The sequence below is a fragment of the Panthera leo genome, chromosome C2, assembly GCF_018350215.1.
Source record: "Panthera leo isolate Ple1 chromosome C2, P.leo_Ple1_pat1.1, whole genome shotgun sequence".
In the NCBI taxonomy this organism is placed as follows: Eukaryota; Metazoa; Chordata; class Mammalia; order Carnivora; family Felidae; genus Panthera; species Panthera leo.
Window position 1 is genome coordinate 124,594,482 of NC_056687.1, and position 21,594 is coordinate 124,616,075.

The window sequence follows — 21,594 nt, forward strand, 5'->3', positions numbered from 1 at the left end:
ATAAATGGACATCAGTTATTGTATCCTGGTGTGACAGGGTGTCATCTCGGGGGATAATGAGTTACACAGGACAGTGTTTCCCCAATAATAAATCTATTTATCGATCAAATAACTTTAGAGTTCAAGCTGATAACTACCAACTTGAAAACAGTACAAAAAGATTGGTTAGAACATTTCCAGGCATAGCGACATGGAGGCAGACAGGTACCAGCTTTAGTCTTCACGCTGCCTGCCCAAGCCACAGAGGCTGTCCCGCAAAGCTGCCTGACCTCCCATCTGAGAACAATGCTTGGGAGTTACATTTGGAACCAGTGTTCATCTCATTTTCTTGACGCTCCCTTTCCCCATTTCTTTGGTTTGACTCTGGCTACAGCCTAATTTTTAAAGTCTGAGAGCTCCCAGTGGAGCCAAGTTGCCTCCAGCTTTCGCTAAATCACCTGGTTTAGCCATCCTTCCATGGGTGTGCCCTTGACAGTCACTGGAGGTTTTCAGGAGAATATTAACTATTATTACCCCCGTGAATATTAACACGAATAGCCACTCCCTCCTGCTAGTTTGCTCTGTGATCTATTTGTAAATTCACTATGCCCAGGCATCCGCTTTGCTGAGGAAAAGGCTGTGTTTGTCTACTCCCCAAGACAAATGTTAGCGATCTCCTTCTCATTTGCTGGTTTTCTTCAGAAGACTTAGCTTATGACTTGAAGTTCTTTAAATGCACAGTTAGCTCCCAGAAGACTACTCTTCTTAGGTGCATTGCTCTTTTTGCCAATATTATGTTGGCACTGGGGACAGAAGGATGAGTCAGGCTGCAGGAAATGAGTAGCAAGTCTCCCCGGAAGCTAGGAAGCCAAGGATCTTCCATCACTGGAGAGATGAGAAATGGTGTGACCAAAGCCTCTAAAAGCAGGTGGGGGAGATGAGTAGGTGGGGGAACCGAGGCTGTGGAGATGATGTGTGTTGTTGTCTGAGAGGACCTTTAAGCCTTCCCAGGAAATAGCTGGGGCAGCGGGGCTGGGAAGGGAAGGCAGGAAGGGACACTAGAGTGGTACAGCCGGTGATGTGCTCTTTCCATCTAGAACTTGGTAGAGTATTTCTTTTCTCAGAGTCTGGAAGGCTCAAGGCAGAAGGAATGGGGGCAGGGGGTGGGGTTGGAGGAGAGAAGCCTCCTGAGACTGGCTAAAACGTCAGCCCACACTGAGGATGGAACTCCTTGGCAGAGACCTGGGCCTGGCTTCCTACAATGGAAGCAAACCAGAGGATGCAGGATGAGCGCTAGGGCAGGCTCTGCCCTGTGAAATAAAGACAGAGCTTCCTTCCTACCTAAGGACTGGCTCTGGCCCTCCACACAGCGAGAGGGCTGACTGCTCAGCAGAGCCAAGGCCAGGAGCCAAGGGCTGCAGAGACAGGAGGAAAGGTGACTAGGTAGGCCGAGACATGGCCCTTGAGGCAGGGGTTCCCTCAGTTTTTCTCTAGAAGCCAGGTCATAGGCCACAACTAGCCTCGTGCTGGAAACCCCCACACCCCTCTCTGCCCAGGAAGCAGGAGAAATCTGCAAAGGAGCAGGACTGGGGCAGCACCAGCCCCTATCCCAGGTGGCAAGGTGTCGGGACCTCTCCCCATCAGCTCTCCATCAGAATCTGGGGTCAGACCCCCATTTCCCAGGTCTCACTTCCATGCTTGCCCTGTGGCAAGGGAATTCCCTCCCCTGCCAACCACCTCACCACCCTCCCTCCACCAAGCTCTAGGGTAGATGCCCTTGGCTTTCTGTTTCTAGGGAGCCCAAGAGATAGGAGATGCTTCTCTATGTTTTAGAGATGGGGAAAAGAAGGTAGTGTGCAGTTAAGTAAAGAGCACCTGGGCATCCCTGCAGAGAGCGCGGCTGGTCATCCGCCAAGCTCAGGACCTGAGTCCAGTGGGTGGTAGCAGTAGAAATGTGGCTGAGGAGAGGATGGAAGGAGTAGACACAGCACTGGGGAGGTCCCGGTGGCTGGGAGCGGCCACCTGTAGAGGGTCTGCTTGCTTCCAGGAGGCAAGAAGAGGGGTTCCCAGCCTGCTGCAGATGCCCCTGTAGGGTAGCTGTAACTCCCACAGGGCACCGGCCCCCACTCTGAAATACAGTCACTTCCCGGCCTCTTACTCACCAAGAATCATAGGTTCCAAAAGCCAGTACACAGTATCTTCTAATGTTTCCTAATGTTCTAGACATTTGGAAAACAGACTCCTTTTTAGAAGTTGCCATGATTTTTTCTTGGCTTTTATTAGCATGTGTTAAAATCATATTATCCAAACACTACCAGAAGAACATGTATTGTTCTGCATAAAGTGCTTAAGGAAAAAAAAATGCAACTTATTAAACTGGACATTCTTTTCTAGTTCATAAATTTTGGGTTACAATCAGGGCACAAAAGGAGAAACAGAGTGCAGTATTAGAGAGAGCGAGAAGCTTAGTGAAGGACTCGGGTGGAGACACAGACCACGCCCCATTCCTCCCACTTTCTTGCCGACTGAACACTGCACCTGCATAAAGCAGCAAACAGCTTTAATAAATACATTTTTCCTTCATTTAAATCAGAAAAGTTAATTATAGTAAAGCACTTTTTCTCTGACCATCTGTTTATAGCCACAGGCAAGATTTATCCACAGAGTTTAAGTGTGAAAGTGTTAGTTCATTGGGCTTTCAGCTTTCTAATGCTATCTGGGTTCAAGATTGTCTCAGCAATTCGTTATCGGTTTCTTTATATTTACCAACTCTATAGTGTTTTGTGTTGCAAATGCCAACCAAGGACATTTTCTCAGTACTAGAAATGTCAACGAGTGGACCTATGTAAGGCTTTATTCCCAATAAACTCGATTTTCTTTAAACTGGCGTTCTCACATTAACACTCCGTTGGCCGCACAAAACCCAAGTCCCTGCTGTGACAGATTTTTAAATCGGTGGTGTTCTGAAAAAAATAACAACTTGGCAATCTCTGTGTTTGAATCTTGGGTGGTCATGTTGAGAACAGGAAAAATTGCATTAAATACACTTAAAAACATTCATTTGCAATCAAACATATTTAAATCCTCCAAGGAAGGTGCAGGTTGGTGATGGGGTGGCTGCGGTGTGAGCAGCCCCATCAGGAGTGGCTGGGAGGCTTGGGGCTCTGTCAGTGGCACACACTCATGACAAGCGGCTGGGTCACAGACCTCACTTCCGGGCCGCAATGCCTCTGAACTTCTTTTAGCAAAGGGAAAAGGAAGGCTGGTTGTTCCTCCAAACAGTCAAGAGCAACCTCTGTTGAGTTCACCTTGAAGCTGACCCAGAAGCTGGAGCCAGGTGCCAAACTAAAGGCTGCAGCAGGGCGAAGTAGCACTCGCTGTCAGAGAATCCATCTTCCATCCGCTGGGGAGAGTCCCTTTCCCTCGCTCAAACTTCAGTGCTTTGGGCTTCATGCAGGACAAAATCTCAGCCACATCTCTTACTCAAATTTTGATCTCATTTTACAAAAGCACACTGAATAGCAGTCCTGAGTGACTAGTAGAATTAGCTGAGTATAGCTAAGAGAAAAACAGCTTTCTAAGCTATCCTGTTCTTTGCTTCTTTCTACAGGTGAGTCTGTAGAGCATTCTTTAGTTTCACAGTGATATATGCTGTTTCAGGAAGCACAAGGTGATCAGACTTTGTTTCCAGGAAGTGATGACCTACTTTAGTTTGAGCATAAGGTTCCACGACTGGCTCTATATCCTGCCAGATACCGCTACACCGATGACAGGATTTAGGGCAGTCGGGAGGCTCTTGGTGCCCAGTTCCTGCCAAGTGTAGCATGCCAGAGTCAGGGCTGGGCTTTCACTATCAGTAGCTATATTTCCCCCTGATGGTTCAAAAATCCTATTGTGAATTTGTTGCCTCACTCCACTCCACCCTGTCCATCTGACTTGGAAGCCTGAGAGCTTATTGAATTAGGCTGAAAAGAGGCTCTGTACCTGCTGATATTGACGGCAGTAAGATGCTAGCTTACTATTTTGCACAGCACCATATATCATGCCTGTTATTCAGGCCAACTACAGCCAACCTGTTTTCTTTTTTTGTTTTTGTTTTTTTTTGTTTTTGTTTTTTATAAAGAAAATCTATGTAAGTTGAGGTTCAGAAATGCATATATTTTTTACTTACAAATATTCATCTGACCAAAATTCAACATAACCTTTATGGAACACTTAACAATTGTTTTGTTTTTAAAATAACATTTCATTCAAACTGTATATAATTCAGTAAAGTTTTTTATACAGCAAGCAATGCTTAAACCCTGGAAAATCTGTAGAAAAGAGATTTTCACACAAAATAAGAAAAGAAAAATTTGAGGTATCCCTCACACACACACATCCATTCATTCTGACCCACGTGCACACACACGCACACATACCTATGTGTGCAGAGACACATTCATCCTCACTCACAAAGTGGCTGCAGCATAGGCAAAAAATTGTAGGTCCAAAGGAAAATGATTGATTGTTCTAACAAAGAGTCCAGGTAGCTCAGAAAACAAAACAAAACAAAACACAATAGTCCTCTGAGGAAATTACTACCTCGAAAAAATGTTCTCAAGATGAATTTGAGATCTAAGCCTACCAAATTGCTTTTGCAAAACAGCTCCCTGCAGTCCAAGGTGACTTGTGCAAATAGAAGGAATCAAATGAGGCTAGTTCCTGTACTTCCTTTAACAAGGATGTGGGATGCTCGCAGGTGCCCAGGGTGCTCCCGTCACGCCAGGTACTGCTGCAGTGCCGTCTTTGCCCTGAAATCACAAAGTTCCTGTTAGCCATCATCTGAGAAGTGGAATGAAGGCAAAAGCCCTGTGGCTCAAAGATGGTAACGTGGAGTCTAAAAAGGTAGATCCCCAAAGGGAAGCGGGGTGAGCCCAGCTGGGCGACTACCATACGAGACAGAGATGTGCGGTCAGTGGGTAACTTCAATCCCAGGCTGGCTGCATTCCTCTTCCTGAGGTTCTCTTAGAAAGGGCTGCTCTTGTCATTACACCTGTTGCAGCTCAGGGGCATTTTATACTTTTCCTTGGTCACTGGCATTTAGGTGTGACGTATCTGGAATTCTTTACTTTCTCCTATTGCCATGCAGGTTTTATCTAGTGCTCCAGGACACTGTGGGGGTACACTTAGGGTTCTGGGAAGCTAGGAGGAAAATTGACCCAGGGAAAGATATTCAGGGGCTGATTAGAAGGTGCCTGGGGGGGGCGCCTGGGTGGCGCAGTCGGTTAAGCGTCCGACTTCAGCCAGGTCACGATCTCGTGGTCCGTGAGTTCGAGCCCCACGTCAGGCTCTGGGCTGATGGCTCGGAGCCTGGAGCCTGTTTCCGATTCTGTGTCTCCCTCTCTCTCTGCCCCTCCCCCCCTTCATGCTCTGTCTCTCTCTGTCCCCAAAAAAAATAAATAAAAAAAAAAAAAAAAGAAGGTGCCTGGGGGGCCTAGAGCTCATGACCCAATGCTGACTCATGGTTTCAAATGCCTTCAAATTGAGGAAGGAGGTTACAGTTTCATCTCATTCTTTTTGTCATGCCTGCTGGTATAGACCAGTGTGGGATGGCTGGAAAGAAGGCAGCGAGTTGGAGAGGAAGAGACATGATATGGGCAGTGGCCTCACCCATCCTGATCCTTGTTAAAGTGTCTTCCTTTGAGCTAGGACTGAGGTAGGCCTCCTTTACTACTGCAATCATGAACTTGGTAAAGTTTCTCAAGAGGCTACAATTGTGGGAATTACAAAGTCAGGTTTTAGCAATGGTCTCCCCCTTCTAAGTTATGGAAAAAAATGGCTAAAATGTTTAGTTACAATTAGCTGATGAAATTAAGCCAAGGTAGACTGGGCATGCAGTAAGCTCGACACAAATGGAGTGTCTGGTTAAGTAAAGGGACCTGCAGTTTTTAAGTGGAAACTAAGGGATGTTCTTACAATTACCTAAGACTCTATAAATATAGTAACTGCAAATAGTCCAATCCATCAAAATGGGAAGCCCTGTATACACCGTCTCCGAGTTACGAAACAGTTGGGTTCTACAAAGTCATTTTCCTACAGAAACAAGTTGATGAATGATGCCACAAGCCGCCCCTTAATGACCATCCACCTCACCTCACAATCCCAAGGCCCTTTGAGCCTGAGGTGGAAAGGGCTGGCTGACAATAGCTCCTCATCTCTAAGTGTTTGAAAGTCAAAGGATCACAAAGCCTTAAAGATAGAAGGACGCTGAGAGATGTCTGTGCCATGGTGGGAATGTCCACATGAGGGTTTTGACTAAAATTAGAACTGCCAATTCAGACTCCTTCTGAATCTTTCTCGGGGGCTGTCTATGTTTGTTATATTAGACCTTAGTGCGTACCTTATCATCTTTCTGCTATCTCTTAATATCTAAGAAGTCTTTCACAGATGTTTTAGAGGCAAGATCATGGTTCCTTAGATGGACTAGGTAAGGTAGCCCAGACCTTGATTTTTTTTTTCTTAGACCTTGATTCTTTCAAAGGGGTTTAAAAACTGCTGAAAACTTATGTGCCACACATATTTGGGAAACAGCATCAGACTGGTCTAAGCAATGTAGGCCAGGGCCAAAACCTATTGTACATCCTGCTGGTGAGGCCTCTTTTAGTGTTTCAGGTCATCCCAGAAACGATTTTAAGCAGAATTATTTTTGTTTCTAAACAAACCTGAGAAAAGAAAGCCAGGGAATGATCTGGCCCTCAGCCAGGAGAGACGGGCTGATAGCCTATCATCTGAGTCAGCAGCCATACTACTGCTGTGGAGGTGGGGGCAAGGGTGCTGGTCCTTAAAGTACCGCTCAAATCAAGGCTTCAACGGGTGCCTAACTTTGACTCGCCTTTGATGTGATACTCACCGAGCAGCAGCCTTGAGCTGCAGTTATTTGGGGATTTGTCTACTTTGACTCACAGGACAGCAAGCTTCAGGGAGGCAGGGGCCCCATCTGCTCTGTGTGCTCTAGAGTCTGGCACAGCCATTCACTTGAGGAGCAATTAGCAAGTGCCTTTTCCCTCGAGTGGAACAGACGAGCAAGCTGACAGCCACGACAGTGTGGTATATCCTATGGGTGTTATGGGAGGTCCTGGCAGACGGGGTCCCCTGACAAAGCATAGGGTGCAGAATGGATCAGGCAAGACCTTCTGGAGAAGGGGACAACCTGATATGAGTTTTCAAGGACAAATGGCCACTGTCGGGGCATTCTCTTCCCTTGCTTTCAGGACACCTTCTGTGCCTGGGTCTCTGTCTGCCTCACTGGTTGTTCTTTCGTTTCCTTTGCTGGATCTTTTTCCTTTTCCCCTAACTGTTCGAGGGCCCCACAGCATGGTTCTTATAGCCCTCCTACTGTCTTCCTCTCTCTTACTCTCCTTAGGTGACTTCATCCAGCTTCAGTGCTTTATATACCATCCTACCCCAATTTTCTCAATTCTCCCTACCCCAACCCAAATTTCTCTTGTATTCCTCATTTTCTTGGTAAATAGGCAACACCCTATTCTGTTGTTCAGGCTAAAACTCTAGGCATTTTCCTTTCCTCTCTTTAACATCTTACATTAAATCCATGAGCAAATCCTGTTGTCTCCATCTTTAGATTAAATCCTGAATCTGACCACTTCTCAGTACTTCTACCACTACCATCCTCATCTCATCTCTTACCTACATGACAATAGCCTTGAACTGCTCTCCCTTCCCTGCTTGCCCAGGTGATTCTCTACGCAGCCACCAGAGTGATCTTGCACAAATTCAAGTCAGGTAAGGTCTCTTCTGCTCAAAACTCTCCAATGACTTTCTATCAAACTCTGATTAAAATCCAAAGTCCTTACTATGGCCTATAAGGCTTTTTGCTTGCTCCCTGCTGCCTCCCAGAGTCCACTTATTACCAGTCCAGCCCTCATTTATTTATCTGCAGTCCCACTGGTCTCCCTGTTGTTTCTTGAACATGTCAACCTCATTCCTGCCTCACAGCCTTGCACTCACTGTCCCCTCCGTTAGAATACTATGCTTCTCAACATCTGCCTGGCAGACTATTTCATCCAGATCTTTGATCAAATGTCACATCCTCAGAGAGGACTTTACTGGCCCATCTATAGGAAAAGAAACTTTTTTATACTTCATTCCTTCACCTTGCTGTTTTTCTCATAGTACCTCTCACTACCTGCTATCATATTACATATTCATTTGTTTGTGGCGTCTTCTGTACTAGAATGTTAAGTTCCACAAAGGCAAGGACTTCATCGATTTTTTTCACCATTATTATCTCCAAGGCCTAAAACAGTACCCAGTAGAGGTTACTATTGAAAAAAATTCTCTGCCAAAGGAACGGGGAATTAGGCAGAGAGTGGACTGGGTAGCAAATCGGATGGAACAGAATGTGTAAACTCATGAAGATGTGATACTGTGACAGGGAAGGTGTGGCTGGAGTACAGGGCGGGGGGAGCACAGAGAATGAGAAAGGCAGAGCTAGGCCACGGAGCACTTGTGAGCGACGTCCCAAGAGTGTGGAGAATGAACATAAGCGGCAGAGTGTATACAGCTAGGGAGAACATTTGCGGCTATTTTGAAGTTACACAGATCTCTGATTATGATTCTTGCTTCTCTGAGTATATTGCAAGGACAGCAAACCCTCAGTGGACACTGCTGTATTCCCAGCAGCCAGGCCAGGCTGACACAAGGCAGGTGCTCAATGAGGTTTTGAGGTAATGGATGTTTTTATTATTGGCCTTCCTTTCTATTTTAATGTCAAGAGAATGATTTCTGGATCCTCTCCAGATACCCACTAAGATGGACCAGGCTCATGTTAACTCCCAATAAGATGAGAATCTTTAAAAAATTTGCTGATTATTAGTTTATCTTACTCAAAATTCATACAGTGGCTCACAGTAAATGAAGGGAATTCAAGAATCTAAAAGATTTTAAGTTTGGCCATGTGAATTACTAAGCAAGCCAGACCCTTTCATAAAAGAATCCAACGTACCCCAAAGCAAGGCCCTCTTATTTTGATACTCACTTGTCACAAAGGTTTGAATCTGGTGACTGACTCAGTTTGTGTAGAATATCTACGATGCCCATGTCTCGTAATTTATCCTGGCGTTCTTGTGAACCTAAGAGATTAAAGCTAACAGGTTACTGGGAACACGACCCAGGCATCTGCTTTCCTTGATGTACAATCAACAATCTAGAGCCTTACCAGGGTCCTTTACTCCCCATCCTTCCATACCCCTGGTCCCCAGTGAAGTTGGATCCCCTCATGCTTGGATGCTCAAAAACTGGTCTCTCTGCTCCTTGACCCTCCTTCCTGTGTCCATCCTGGATTCTGCTGATCGAGTAATGTCTCCAAGGACTATAGCATCAAGGTCAGATTCTTCAGCCTGGCACAAGGCCCTCTGCCATCAGGCCCCATCTTCGTCTCTTTCTGGACATGTAAAGCCAGGCTCTTCCTAGTTCAAACAGGTCTTGTTTTCCCCCTTCTAATCTCTTTCACCCTGCTCTGACCTCCCAACACTTCCTGCAGTCTCCTGGTTAGCATGTGGCAGTTCCAACTTCGTACTGCACTGTCCTCCCTTCCAACTAGACTAGGACCTCCTTGAGGGCAGTTTTGTTTCCCTGGTGCTTGGTGTCTAGGCCTACATGTTGAATTCAATTTCTCTTCCTTCCACTCTGTTCTAGACACGGCTGCTGAGTAGAATACTCCTCCTGGAGTCTTTCCTCCCCATCAAGAGCCTGCAGTGACTCACTCGTTCACTGACCTCCTCTATACCCAGTGAAGCAGAATCTCTTGGTGTATAGCCCAGAAATCTGCGTTTTAAAAAGTTCCCCAGGTGATTCTTATGCAACCAACAGCATTGAGACCCACTGTTCTTCCACATCTGTCTGCCACCTTGGCTGGACATTGGAATCACCTGGAGAATTAAAATACTTATGCCTATCATCTGCCCCCCCCCACCCGATTAAATTGGTCTGGTGCAAAAATCCTCAGGTGACTCTAATATGCAGTCAAGGTGGAGAACCTCCAATCCACAGAGGCCACTTTCCAGACTGGCTGCTTCAGCACTCATGTATTTCTCCTTTCTCACCAATGCACCCACTTCTCCATTAAGCTTATCTGCCTGGGGTCCTTACATGTGCCTCCTCTGCACACAATCAAAGACCCATCTGCCCACCGCTCATCTTCTTCAAGTACCTTCCACCAACCTCCTCCTCAGCCTTCTCAAAGACATGGACCCCACTCATTTCTCTAGGGCTCCTCCACCCCCATCCTCTGTAATCCGCTACAACGTTGATTCCAAGGTAGGGGCTCAGTGTTAGCTGTCCAGCTGACTCAGGCTAGTCCCATCAATTCTCATGCCAAGGTGACTCCGCTGGGTACTTGGAACCCACTGAATGAGGCCTGCACCTAGGATCTCAGGGGCACCTGCTGCTTTCCCTCCCGTAATTTTCTTCAGAACAAATCTCACCAATCTCTTACCTTCCTCTTCATTCCATATGAGGTTTGATATACAAAACATAGCGGCAAGCTGCAGTTTGACATGTGAATGACCCTATTTGATGCAGAAAAAGAAAAAAACAATATGGAAGTAATCTTACTTGATGTACTTTTTGTAACATACCACAAGCAATTCCAATAGGCTAAAAGTGTGAATTTGGGCTCTCAAACTGCAGTGGGTGAATGGGTTGGGCTTAAGACAACAGAGAATGGTAGGAAATCTGGTAAACTGGGGAGTGAAGAAGACTTGCCAAGAGACATTCACATTCAGATTTTAGAAACCCTCTGGTAAGCCAAACAAAACACCTCCAGGGCTCTATGGGTAGTTTACAATTTATCACTCTCTCTGTTTTTATCTACACTAGGAAACTTTCAGGTCTCCAGTGGTCAATAAATTGGATGAATGTGCCTTTTGTATTTGGCTACTGATGATCTAATTCAAATTACTTTTTTTTGTTTTAAAGTTTATTTTTGAGAGAGAAAGAGAGCGTAAGCAGGGGAGGAGCAGAGAGAGAGAGGGAGGGAGAAAGAATCCCAAGTAGGCTCCACACTATCAGTGTGGAGCCGGATGTGGGGCGTGAACTCATCAACTGTGAGATCATGACCTGAGCCAAAATAAAGAGTTGGACACTCAACCACCTAAGCCACACAGGTGCCCCAAATACTCTTATTCCTAAGAGTACTACTCTTACTCTTAAGAGTAAGTAAATTACTCTTATTTGTGGGGGTGATGTCCCACAACACTTGATTGAGTTTTTACTTGCTTCATCTAATGTTTCTACTATTAAGGAGCTTCTTCATCTTCTGAAACACAATTCTTATTTTTCTTTACATACTGAAAGTATAACCACTTTTGTTAAAGTTGGATCATTTACCCATATAGACTGCTTTCTCCTACATGACAGAGGACCCAATAGTAAAACAATCATTACAGATGATTTTCCTATTGATCAATTAAGAAAAAAGTCCCCAGTACATTTAAATAAAATGCATATCTGGAAAATACCAGTGGCATAATATACTCAACAGTTTTTGAAGGCAGACAGATTTATCTCATCATGTAGGACTGTTACCTCAACAACGCAGAGACAGGAAGTGGACGTGGCTTTCTTCACTACAATTCTATGGCTGGTGATTCTTTTTCCTTTTTACCTGTGCAGACTTTTGAATTGTACTCTCTCTCTTTCTCTCTCTCTCTTTTTTTTAATGTTTGTTTTTGAGAAAGAGAGATCATGAATGGGGGAGGGGCAGAGAGAGAGAGAGGAAGACACAGAACCTGAAGCAGGCTCCAGTCTCTGAGCTGTCAGAACATAGCCCAGCACAGAGCTCGAACTCACAAATTATAAGATCACGATTTGAACTGAAGTCTGACACTTAACTGACTAAGCCACCCAGGCACCCCATACCTGCCAAGACTTTTAAAGAGATACCCAGTTCAGGTTCCACAAAGACAAAACATAATAAAACTTATCATCTGCTCCCACCTGAATGGGTATTTGTTGAATAAATGAAATTATATACTGTACAAAAATACATGTTTACGATGTATAAGTTCATTCATTCAATACATATTTCTTGAGGAAACAAATTGTGATGGAGGAAACTACAGGGTGAAGGGGTGGGAATCGAATTTAGGTGGAGAGCACAGAAGAGATCTCTTTGAAGGAGGCAAGATTTTTGTTTTAAACGTTTATTTTGAGAGGAGAAAGCACAGGTGCATGTTGAGTGGAGGAGGGGCAGAGAAAGGGGGAGAGAGAATCCCAAGTAGGCTCTGAGCTGGGCTCAGTCCCATGAATTGTGAGATCATGACCCGAGCGGAAATCAAGAGTCCAATGCTCAGCTGACTGAGCCACCCAGGCACCCTACAGGAGGCAACGTTTAAGCAGAGACTTAAGGGATGGCAAGGTACAAGTTATGCCAAGAGCAAGGGCCTAGGGGCACCAAGAGGAAGGAAAAGTTCCTGAAAAGGTCTGAGGTAAGAAGGAGCTACAGAGCTTGTGCATACTGAGAAGGCAAAATGAGGCAACTTTCAGAGAAGTGGGCGTGGCTAAATTGTGGGCCCTTGTAGGCCAGAAAAAGGACTTCAGATTTCATTCTGAGTTGGGAGGAAGCTCCCAAAGGATTTAAGTAGTGGGTGGTGAAGATCTGACCTGGGCTGAAGGGAATGGAGTGACCATGCAGAGGTGTCCAGGAGGCTATTATAGTCAACCAGGCATGAGATGCTATGGCTTGGCCCAGAGTGAGGGCAGTGGTGATAGAAAGAAGCAAAAAGAATCCAATTCTGCTTTGGGGGAACGACTGACAGGACCTGCTGAAAAACTGGATTAATGAGGTGAAAGAGCTGGAGAAATCAAGACTGGCTCCCAGGTTTGAGCAGGGCAGAGCTACTGTACTGAGATGGGAAAGACCAGGAGAGAAGAAACTTAGGTTTAGGGGAGATATTTAAGAATTCATTTCTAGGGCATCTGGGTGGCTCAGCTGGTTGGGCATCAGACTTCAGCTCAGGTCATGATCTCATGGTTTGTGCGTTCGAGCCCCACATCGGGCTCTGTGCTGACAGCTCAGAGCGTGGAGCCTGCTTCAGATTCTGTGTCTCCCTCTCTCTGCCCCTCCCTCGCTCACGCTCTCTCTCTCTAAAATAAGAGTATTTAAAAAAAACCCAATTTTTATTTTTTTTAATGTTTATTTTTTGAGAGAGAGAGAGAGTGTGAGTCGGGGAGGGGCAGAGAGAGAGGGACACAGAATCCAAAGTAGGCTCCAGGCTCTGAGCTGTCAGTACAGACCCAGACACAGGGCTCGAACCCACAAACTGTGAGATGATGACCTGAGCCAATGTTGAATGCTTAGCCGACCAAGTCACCCAGGTGCCCCAAGAATTCATCTTTAAACATCACCTTCAGGAAGCATCAGACAGGCACATGGAGATGTAGAGTAGGCAGGATATATGAGTCCAGAGTTCAGAAAACAAGTCTGGAGGTATATCCTCCATGTGACCCTCCTCTACCCCTTGTCCACATTAAGAAAAGAACAAGCGTTTGCAGAGCTGCAGGCACCATCAGGAAAGCTTGTTGTCGTAGCTTTTGAAGGCCAGTAACCATTACTTTGTTTGTATTTTATATTGTTGGATACTATGGAAAATGTAAATACTATAAATGCCTATTCCATTTATCAAAACTACTAGACCAGAGCTCAGAAACCAAAAAAAGCATAGAGAGCATGGTAAAAGCCATGGGAGTGGATGAGATCCCCCTAAACCAGGGGTTTTCAACCACAGCTATACATAAGAACCACCTGGGGAACTTTCGAAAACCCTGATGCCCAGGCCACAACCCAGACCTATTAAATCAGAAGCTTGAAAGGAAAGGGACAAGGCTACAATCTTTGAAAGCTCCCTAGGAAATGCCACTGTGTAATAAAGACCACAGGTCTCAGGAGAGCATGTAGGAGAGAAAAGAAGAGTCCAGGGCTAAGCAAGGAGGGATACTGTCATGGAACACATAAGAAAAGAATGTTTCCAAGAGGAAATGGTCAGCTGTGTTGAAGGCTGCTGTACGTGAGGTGAGATTAGGAGAGAAAACTTTGGATTTGGCATCATGGAGGTCATTGGTAACCTTAAGCAGAGCAGTTTTAGTTGAGTGATGAAGTAAAGGCCAGATGAAGTAGAGTGAATTTTAGAGGTGAAGAAGGAGTTAGCGTGCATAGAAGATACTTTTACAAAGATGGCTATGAACAGGTATACCTTGGTGGATATGGGAAATCAAGAAAAACTTTGAGAAGATTAGAGATACTATGTGGATCTGGTATTGGAAAGATAAGGGAATTCCTGGTTGAAGCATTACTGCTTCATTCAACAAATATTTACTGAGCACATACTAAAGGCCAGGCATCGTCCAAGGTGATAGATACGAAAATGCACACAAGACTGACCTAGTTCTTGCCTTCATGGAGCTTATGAGGGACACAAACACTTTATGTATCACTGTAATTCAGCTAAGTGCTCTGAAGGTAACAAAATATAACCCACATGGATAAGAGCCCACAAGATGTGTCAGTTGAGCTCAGATCTGAGAGGTTAGAAGGCACACCAGAGTGCGAAGAAAAGTGTTCCAGGCAGAGCAGAGCCAGCATGTGCAAACGTCCCAAGGTAGGAAGGAACATGCATGGCCTTTTTAAGGAACAAAAGGAGGTCAGTGTAATGAACAAAGCAAAGAGGGAAATGAGAGGAGCTGGGGATATGGATGAGTCAGATCATGCAGGACTTCACAGGCCATCACAAGGTGGGTATGGATGTTATTCAAGGCGTTAACAGGGAGCCACTAAGGGATTCTGGCCTCTATTCTCATAATAGAACAGAAGGTGAAGTCATCACTATGAGTGATGAGGGAGAGAAAAGGTGAGGTTTAAAGAACAAGAAGGTAAGAACCCATTTTGCATGAGAGGTGTCAGCTTGCTGGAGAATCACAGAGGGGTAGTAGACACTGCTGAGTACCCATGGTGGGGGTGGGGGAGGGTGGTTGTAAAATGTGAAATTAACATGAAACCAATCAGCCTGGTTCTATGCCTTTCTCTGCAGCTGTGGACTCTGACAGGCAGGCAAAGAGAAGACAGGTTCACCCACAGTTAGGGTTTTGTTAGGAGACAATGACAGAATGAAAAGACTGTCAGATTTTGGCAATGGGCAGTTTCTGCTGATGACAAGATCCACGGGATGGCTGTGGCAATAGGTGACCGACGTGTTTGGAAGTAGGTAGCAGATTGTGTTTGCAAGCAAACAGGTCAAAGAACAAGTGCCACAGGTGCTGGAGGCTTAAGAGCTCACACACATCAGACAGAAGCCTTGAGAGGTAAGACAGGGGTTTCGGGGCACTGAAGGAAATCCAAGAGCCCAAGTCCTCACTGAATAAGGAGGCAATCAGGAGACAACGAGGGTGGGGAGTGGGGTGATGGATGGGTGGTAATACTGCCAAACAGCACAAGCTTCAAGGCCTTCCAGTCTCTTTTTCTTCAGGATGAAAGAGAGCTCCTTAAATCTGTTACAGAGTAGTCTCTTCTTTTTTTTAATCTCTGCACCATTTGTTTTGCACTAACAATGCTATAGTCCCTGCCTTCTGATGAAGCTACCGTGGAGCAGTGAAAGGGACAAAGGCCTACCATGTAATACTTGATTTTCTGCAGGATGTCATCATTGGTCATAATCAGTTCTTTTGCTGTTGTTCCATCTGCTATGTTGGCTAGGATGCACAGTGTCTGGAAAAGAACAAAGGGCTGGTGATCAGGAAAGCTCTGCAGTCCCAGAGGCAAGCTCTCAAGAGCCCAGGCAATTTCCCACCTGAAGTACACAGACGCTCACAGGTCCCACTCTGATCTCTTCTCTCCTGACACCATCGCCAATGAAGTAACCACACCTAAGGAAAGTCTACCTTAGGCAAAAGAGAACCCAAATATCTCATTAGTTTCTTTTGGGGCATAAGCCATCACTGGGCAAAGGCAGCCATGTCTTATAGTTCATGCTCTCATATAAAACTGTTATCATTTTCTTGAAAATTTCATTCCTGAAACAAACTCTTATTGCTAACCCAATGAGGTTTCTTCAAAAAAGTGGTCTCTTTGGTGGCAGTGTCACAGGTGTTGCAACCTCCCTCCTGCCCACCCACTCCAAGTGCTACCTGCTCCCAAGCTCATGACCTTCTGGGTGAGGGCCTGGATCCTGTCCACTAGACACGCGCATTTAGGACCTCTTGACTTTTAAAAACCTGGCTAGAGGAACAGAAAGGTAAGGAAAATGTGTGAAGGAGCTTAGTCCAGGTTGGCCTAACGAGACTGGAGGGAGCCTGTGCCAGCTGGCAGGTCACGGTAACCTGAGGATAATCACCACAATGGCAGTGGAGGAAGGGACTTTCTGTCAGCTGCTGGGAGTCTCACAGCCAGACGAGCAGGAGGCAAGTGTTAGGCAAAGGTGAGAGAACTGTGGAAAGGATATTGAGCCAGTCAGTGTCAGTATCTGCAATTCAACAAACACTTACTGAGCACCTACAATGTGCGTGCACTCTGCAGGGCATCAGGTAAGACAGGAATAACACACACTACCTGACTTTGAAGCCATCACACAATTACATCTCACTGTGATGTGACAGAGGAAAAATGGAACCGAGAAAGCATGACATGCGCTTGCTTGATACTTCAACAGTCAGGGAAGGCTTCATGGAGGAAGTGACAGTGAGTCCTGGAGCACAGTGAAGAACCACTCAAACAAAGCGATGACAAGTGCAAATAGGGTCTAAATTCAAATACTTTTCTCCAACTCTAACCTTTCTTCTGGCAGACTTAAGCCAATTAAGCTTGAAGATTACAGCTAATTGAGGAGACTGTTTTCTTACTATGGCCTAAAGCCTCAGCTATAAAGAGTGTGTGATCTTATTCTTCTTAGATTAGGGAGTGAGTCCTGAGGTTTGGAAAAAAAAAAAAAAAAAAGGAAAAAAAAAAGTTTGCCTCTGGGATACAAGACACATAGAAAATGCAATTTGTAATTCAAGGCTTGAGCAGGCACTGAGGTCTATTCCAGGGCACGAAAGCCATGACTGAGAGAATGTTGATATGCTCCAGAACTAAGTGAGAGATGCTCTGAGGAGGATGTCAGATTTCAAAGTGAGCTGGAACATGTGAGCCTGTCAACAATCTTGGCAGGCACAATACCCTTGAATTTCTTAGGACTGAGGGGACGGGAAGGGGATAAATAGGTTTGGACTCTTAACCATGGATCACAATTTAAAAGGCTTCATGACCTAGGTATTCCCAGGAAGAGGAGGGAATGACAAACACCTTTAGCCTTATCTAGGCAAGAACTACCTACCCCTCTCTTACCCACTAAGACAAATATAAGGGGGATTTCACAAAATATTTCTCAGAATAGACTAGTTCAGCAAGATAGACAAGTGATTCCCCTTCTTGGAGTGCACGAATACACCCATGCATGCTCAGGCTTGGAGAGCATGGCAGAGTGAGCTACAGGTCTGTTTTGAAGCCCACACAACCCCCACTGTAACAGTCTTAAAGGATCAATTAGTTCTTGGGCCCAAAAATTTAACCTGGAAGCTAGGGAGCAGAGAGGAAAGCTACACAGATGTCCATGTGCATACGGCACACACACACACACTCGTGTGAACAACGGGAGATTAATGATATGGAGCAGGGACTGGCAAATTACAGCCTGCCGGCCAAATCCAACCCAGTCCCTGTTTGGCCAACAGAATGTTCTTGGAAAATAACCATGTCTACTTGCTTACATATTGTCTATAGCTGCTTTCAGGTTAGAACAGCACAGCTGACTGGATGACCTGCAAAACTTAAGATATCTACCCCGACCTTTGTAGAAAAAGTTTGCCCCAAAAAAAAAAAAAAAGTTTGCCAACCCCTGAAATAGAGAAAATAGAGGGGAAAAATCAATGAAATCAAAAGCTTCTTCTCTGAAAAGATCAATTAAGTTGATAAACCTCTAGCCAGACTGAACAGCAACAAAGGAATCACCAACTAAAAGAACAAAAGGGGAGACAAAATGCAAAGAATACTACAGACGTTAAAAAGATAAGAGAATATTATGAAATACTTTATGTTAATAAATTTGAAAAAGATGAAACGGACAAATTCTTGAAGGACGCAAAATACCAAAGCTCACTCAAGAAGAAATAGGTAACACGAATATTCCTCCTTCTGTAAAAGAAATAGAATTTAGCTAAACACGTTTCCACAAAAGAAATACCATGTTCCAGATGGCTTCACTGGTATATTCCACCAAAATTTAAGAAAGAAAGAATACTAATTCGTCACAAATTCCTTACAAAAACTGAGGAGGGAATGCCTTCACCTCATTCCCTGAGGCAAGCATTCCCCCAATAATCAAATATCAAGATTAACATCAGATAAAGACATCACAAGCTATACAGCATTATCTCTCGTGAATATAGATGTGAAGCATTTCTTACCAAATTTCAGTAAATTGAATCCAACAAAATATGTCAAGAATAAGACATAATGACATTTTAATATGGTGTACCTCTCCATTTATTTAGGTATTTAATTTTTTTCATTATCAGTGTTTTCAAGTTTTCAGCATAGAGATCCTGCACATATTTGGTGAGATTTATACATAAGTATATCATGGTTTCTGAGCTACTATAAATGGTACTGTTTTTAGAATTTCAAATTCTACTTGTTCACACCACTATATTAAAAATACAATAGCTTTTTGTAATCATCAAGGCAGTATGGTACTGGTACAAGAACAGACACTCAGATCAATGTAATAGAATAGAGAACCCAGAAACGGACCCACAAATATATGGGCAACTAATCTCTGACAAAGCAGGAAAGACTATCGAATGGAATAAAGACAGTCTCTTCACCAAGTGGTGCTGGGAAAACTGGACAGCGACATGCAGAAGAATGAGCCTGGACCACTTCCTTACACCATACACAAAAATAAACTCAAAGTGGATGAAAGACCTCAATGTAAGACAGGAAGCCATCAAAATCCTCCAGGAGAAAGCAGGCAAAAACCTCTTTCATCTTGCCCGCAGCAATTTCTTACTCAACACGTCTCTGGAGGCAAGGGAAACAAAAGCAAAAATGAACTACTGGGACCTCATCAAAATAAAAAGCTTCTGCACAGCGAAGCAAACAATCAGCAAAACTAAAAGGCAGCCAACTGAATGGGAGAAGATATTCGCAAATGACATATCAGATAAAGGGTTAGTATCCAAAATCTACAAAGAACTTATCAAACTCAACACCCAAAAAACAAATAATCCAGTGAAGATATGGGCAAAAGACATGAATAGACACTTCTCCAAAGAAGACATCCAGATGGCCAACAGACACATGAAAAAATGCTCCACATCACTCATCATCAGGGAAATACAAATCAAAACCACAATGAGATAACCACCTCACACCTGTCAGAATGCCTAACATTAACAACTCAGGCAACAAAAGATGTTGGCGAGGATGCAGAGAAAGAGGATCTCTTTTGCATTGTTGGTGGGAATGCAAGCTGGTGCAGCCACTCTGGAAAACAGTAGGGAGGTTTCTCAAAAAACTAAAAATAGAACTACACATGTACCCCCATGCTTATAGCAGCACTATCAACAATAGTCAAATTATGGAAAGAGCCCAAATGTCCATCGATGGATGAATGGATAAAGAAGATGTGGTATGTGTACACACACACACACACACACACACACACACACACACACACACAGGAGTATTACTCGGCAATCAAAAAGAATGAAATTTTGCCATTTGCAACTACGTGGATAGAACTGGAGGGTATTATGCTAAGCAAAATTAGAGAAAGACAAATATCATATGACTTTACTCATATGAGGACTTTAAGAGACAAAACAGATGAACATAAGGGAAGGTAAACAAAAATAATATAAAAACAGGGAGGGGGACAAAACAAAAGAGACTCATAAATATGGAGAACAAACTGAGGGTTGTTGGAGGGGTTGTGGGAGGGGGGATGGGCTAAATGGGTAAGGGGCATTAAGGAATCTACTCCCGAAATCATTGTTTCACTATATGCTAACTAATTTGGATGTAAATTTTAAAAAGTAAAAAAATAAAATTAAAAAAAATACAATAGCTTTCTCTATCTCGTAGCCTTGGCTAATTCATTGATTAGTTCTAACTTTTTTTGATGAGTCCATGGCATTTTCTATCAAGGCATTCATGTTGTCTGGGAATAGTCATTTCTTCCTTTCCAATCTACATGCCTTTTATTTCTTTTTCTTGCCTTATTGCACTTGTTAGCAACTCCAGAGGCTGCTGAATAAGACTGGGAAGAATGGACGTACTTGTCTTGCTCCCAATAGAAGGACAGTGATAGATATGCTCACTATCTTGATTGTGGTGACCACTTCATGGTATATACCTATGTCAACATATCACAGTATACACTTCAAATATATGTAGCTTATTATATGTCAATATACCTCAAGAAAGAAAAAGACATTATCAGATAATGTCGGAGAAGAATTAAACTTCCAGCTAACAACCAGACAGTTTAAGCCTCCCATCATCACCTACCCACTCCCAGACCATCACCAAGATATATATGAAGAGTATAATTTGAGTCCTAACAGAACACATTACTGTTATTGGTCTTTTTTTTTTTTTTTTTGGCCCTCATCCAAATCTTGCCTCAACTTTTTGCCTTGCTACACTTTTCAAGTTAAAGGAATTCTATCTAGGTGAGGCGTTTTTATAGACAAAATGGACACCTATGCTCTTCAGGTGAATATTTTGAACAATGCATCTTCTTCATTGTTGTGTTCAATAGATCACATACAACCTAATTTCAGTGATGCCTAGGAGATTAGTTTTTCTGTGTTAAATTTTTATCAATAAACATAGTTGTTTATTATTGAATTTTAAGAGAAATCAGCTACCATGTCCGTCTTAAAATCACTTTGTCAAATATTTTTGCCTTTTTTGCTCACAAATTCAATCACAGCCCCCACATTCTACCACTCTTACTTCCTGGACTGTTCTGAAGCCTGAGGAATTACTCTCACTCAGGAACACAGAGAATGTGGAGCATTGGCCCTGCACTTAGACTCTAGGTTCAACTCTCCACTGATGACCTTGGGCAGGTTTCCTCCACGCATGAAAGTGTACAGCTCAATGAATTTTGAAAGTGAACACACCATGTAGCTAACATCTATGTCAGAGAGTTGAACATTACCATTGCCCCAGATCTTGTATTAGAAATTTAAGTTTGTAGGTGACCTTTCTTTTTATGACAAAACATATACTATGTTAAAGATCCTATAATAAATCCCAGGAAATACAGAAAAGTAATTCCCAAACTGTCCCCTGATGAATGCAGGGTCTCTGTATTTTTATGCCTACCCTAAACCTGCCATACTGAAACAAAACAGAAAGTAGAAGTATGGGATAGGAATAAAGAACAGGGATGTATTAGAGTTAAAAAAATGAAAAACGACTCCACCATAAGGGATTATTTTATCAGGGTGTTACAGGAGTTTCAGTTCAGTGCATGGTGGATATAGAAAGCTGGAAATGATGAGTCCTGGAGAGTG

General features: G+C 43.8%; 1 protein-coding gene across 2 annotated transcripts in view; it reads right to left on the minus strand.

Annotated features, from left to right (window-relative positions):
* Positions 1–115: 115 nt before the first annotated feature.
* ARMC8 (armadillo repeat containing 8) overlaps positions 116–21,594 on the minus strand; it is a 110,218-nt gene continuing 88,739 nt past the window's right edge. Inside the window, exons 19-23 of one of the 2 annotated variants that reach the window (XM_042954288.1) lie at positions 15,822–15,908; positions 15,644–15,739; positions 10,475–10,547; positions 9,017–9,110; positions 116–4,772 (exon numbers count right to left, since the gene is read on the minus strand). In XM_042954288.1, coding sequence (XP_042810222.1) covers positions 4,739–4,772; positions 9,017–9,110; positions 10,475–10,547; positions 15,644–15,739; positions 15,822–15,908 — 384 coding nt within the window. In that variant the 3' untranslated portion in view covers positions 116–4,738. The remainder of the gene's footprint in view (positions 4,773–9,016; positions 9,111–10,474; positions 10,548–15,643; positions 15,740–15,821; positions 15,909–21,594) is intronic. The other variant, XM_042954287.1, reaches the window with a different exon arrangement.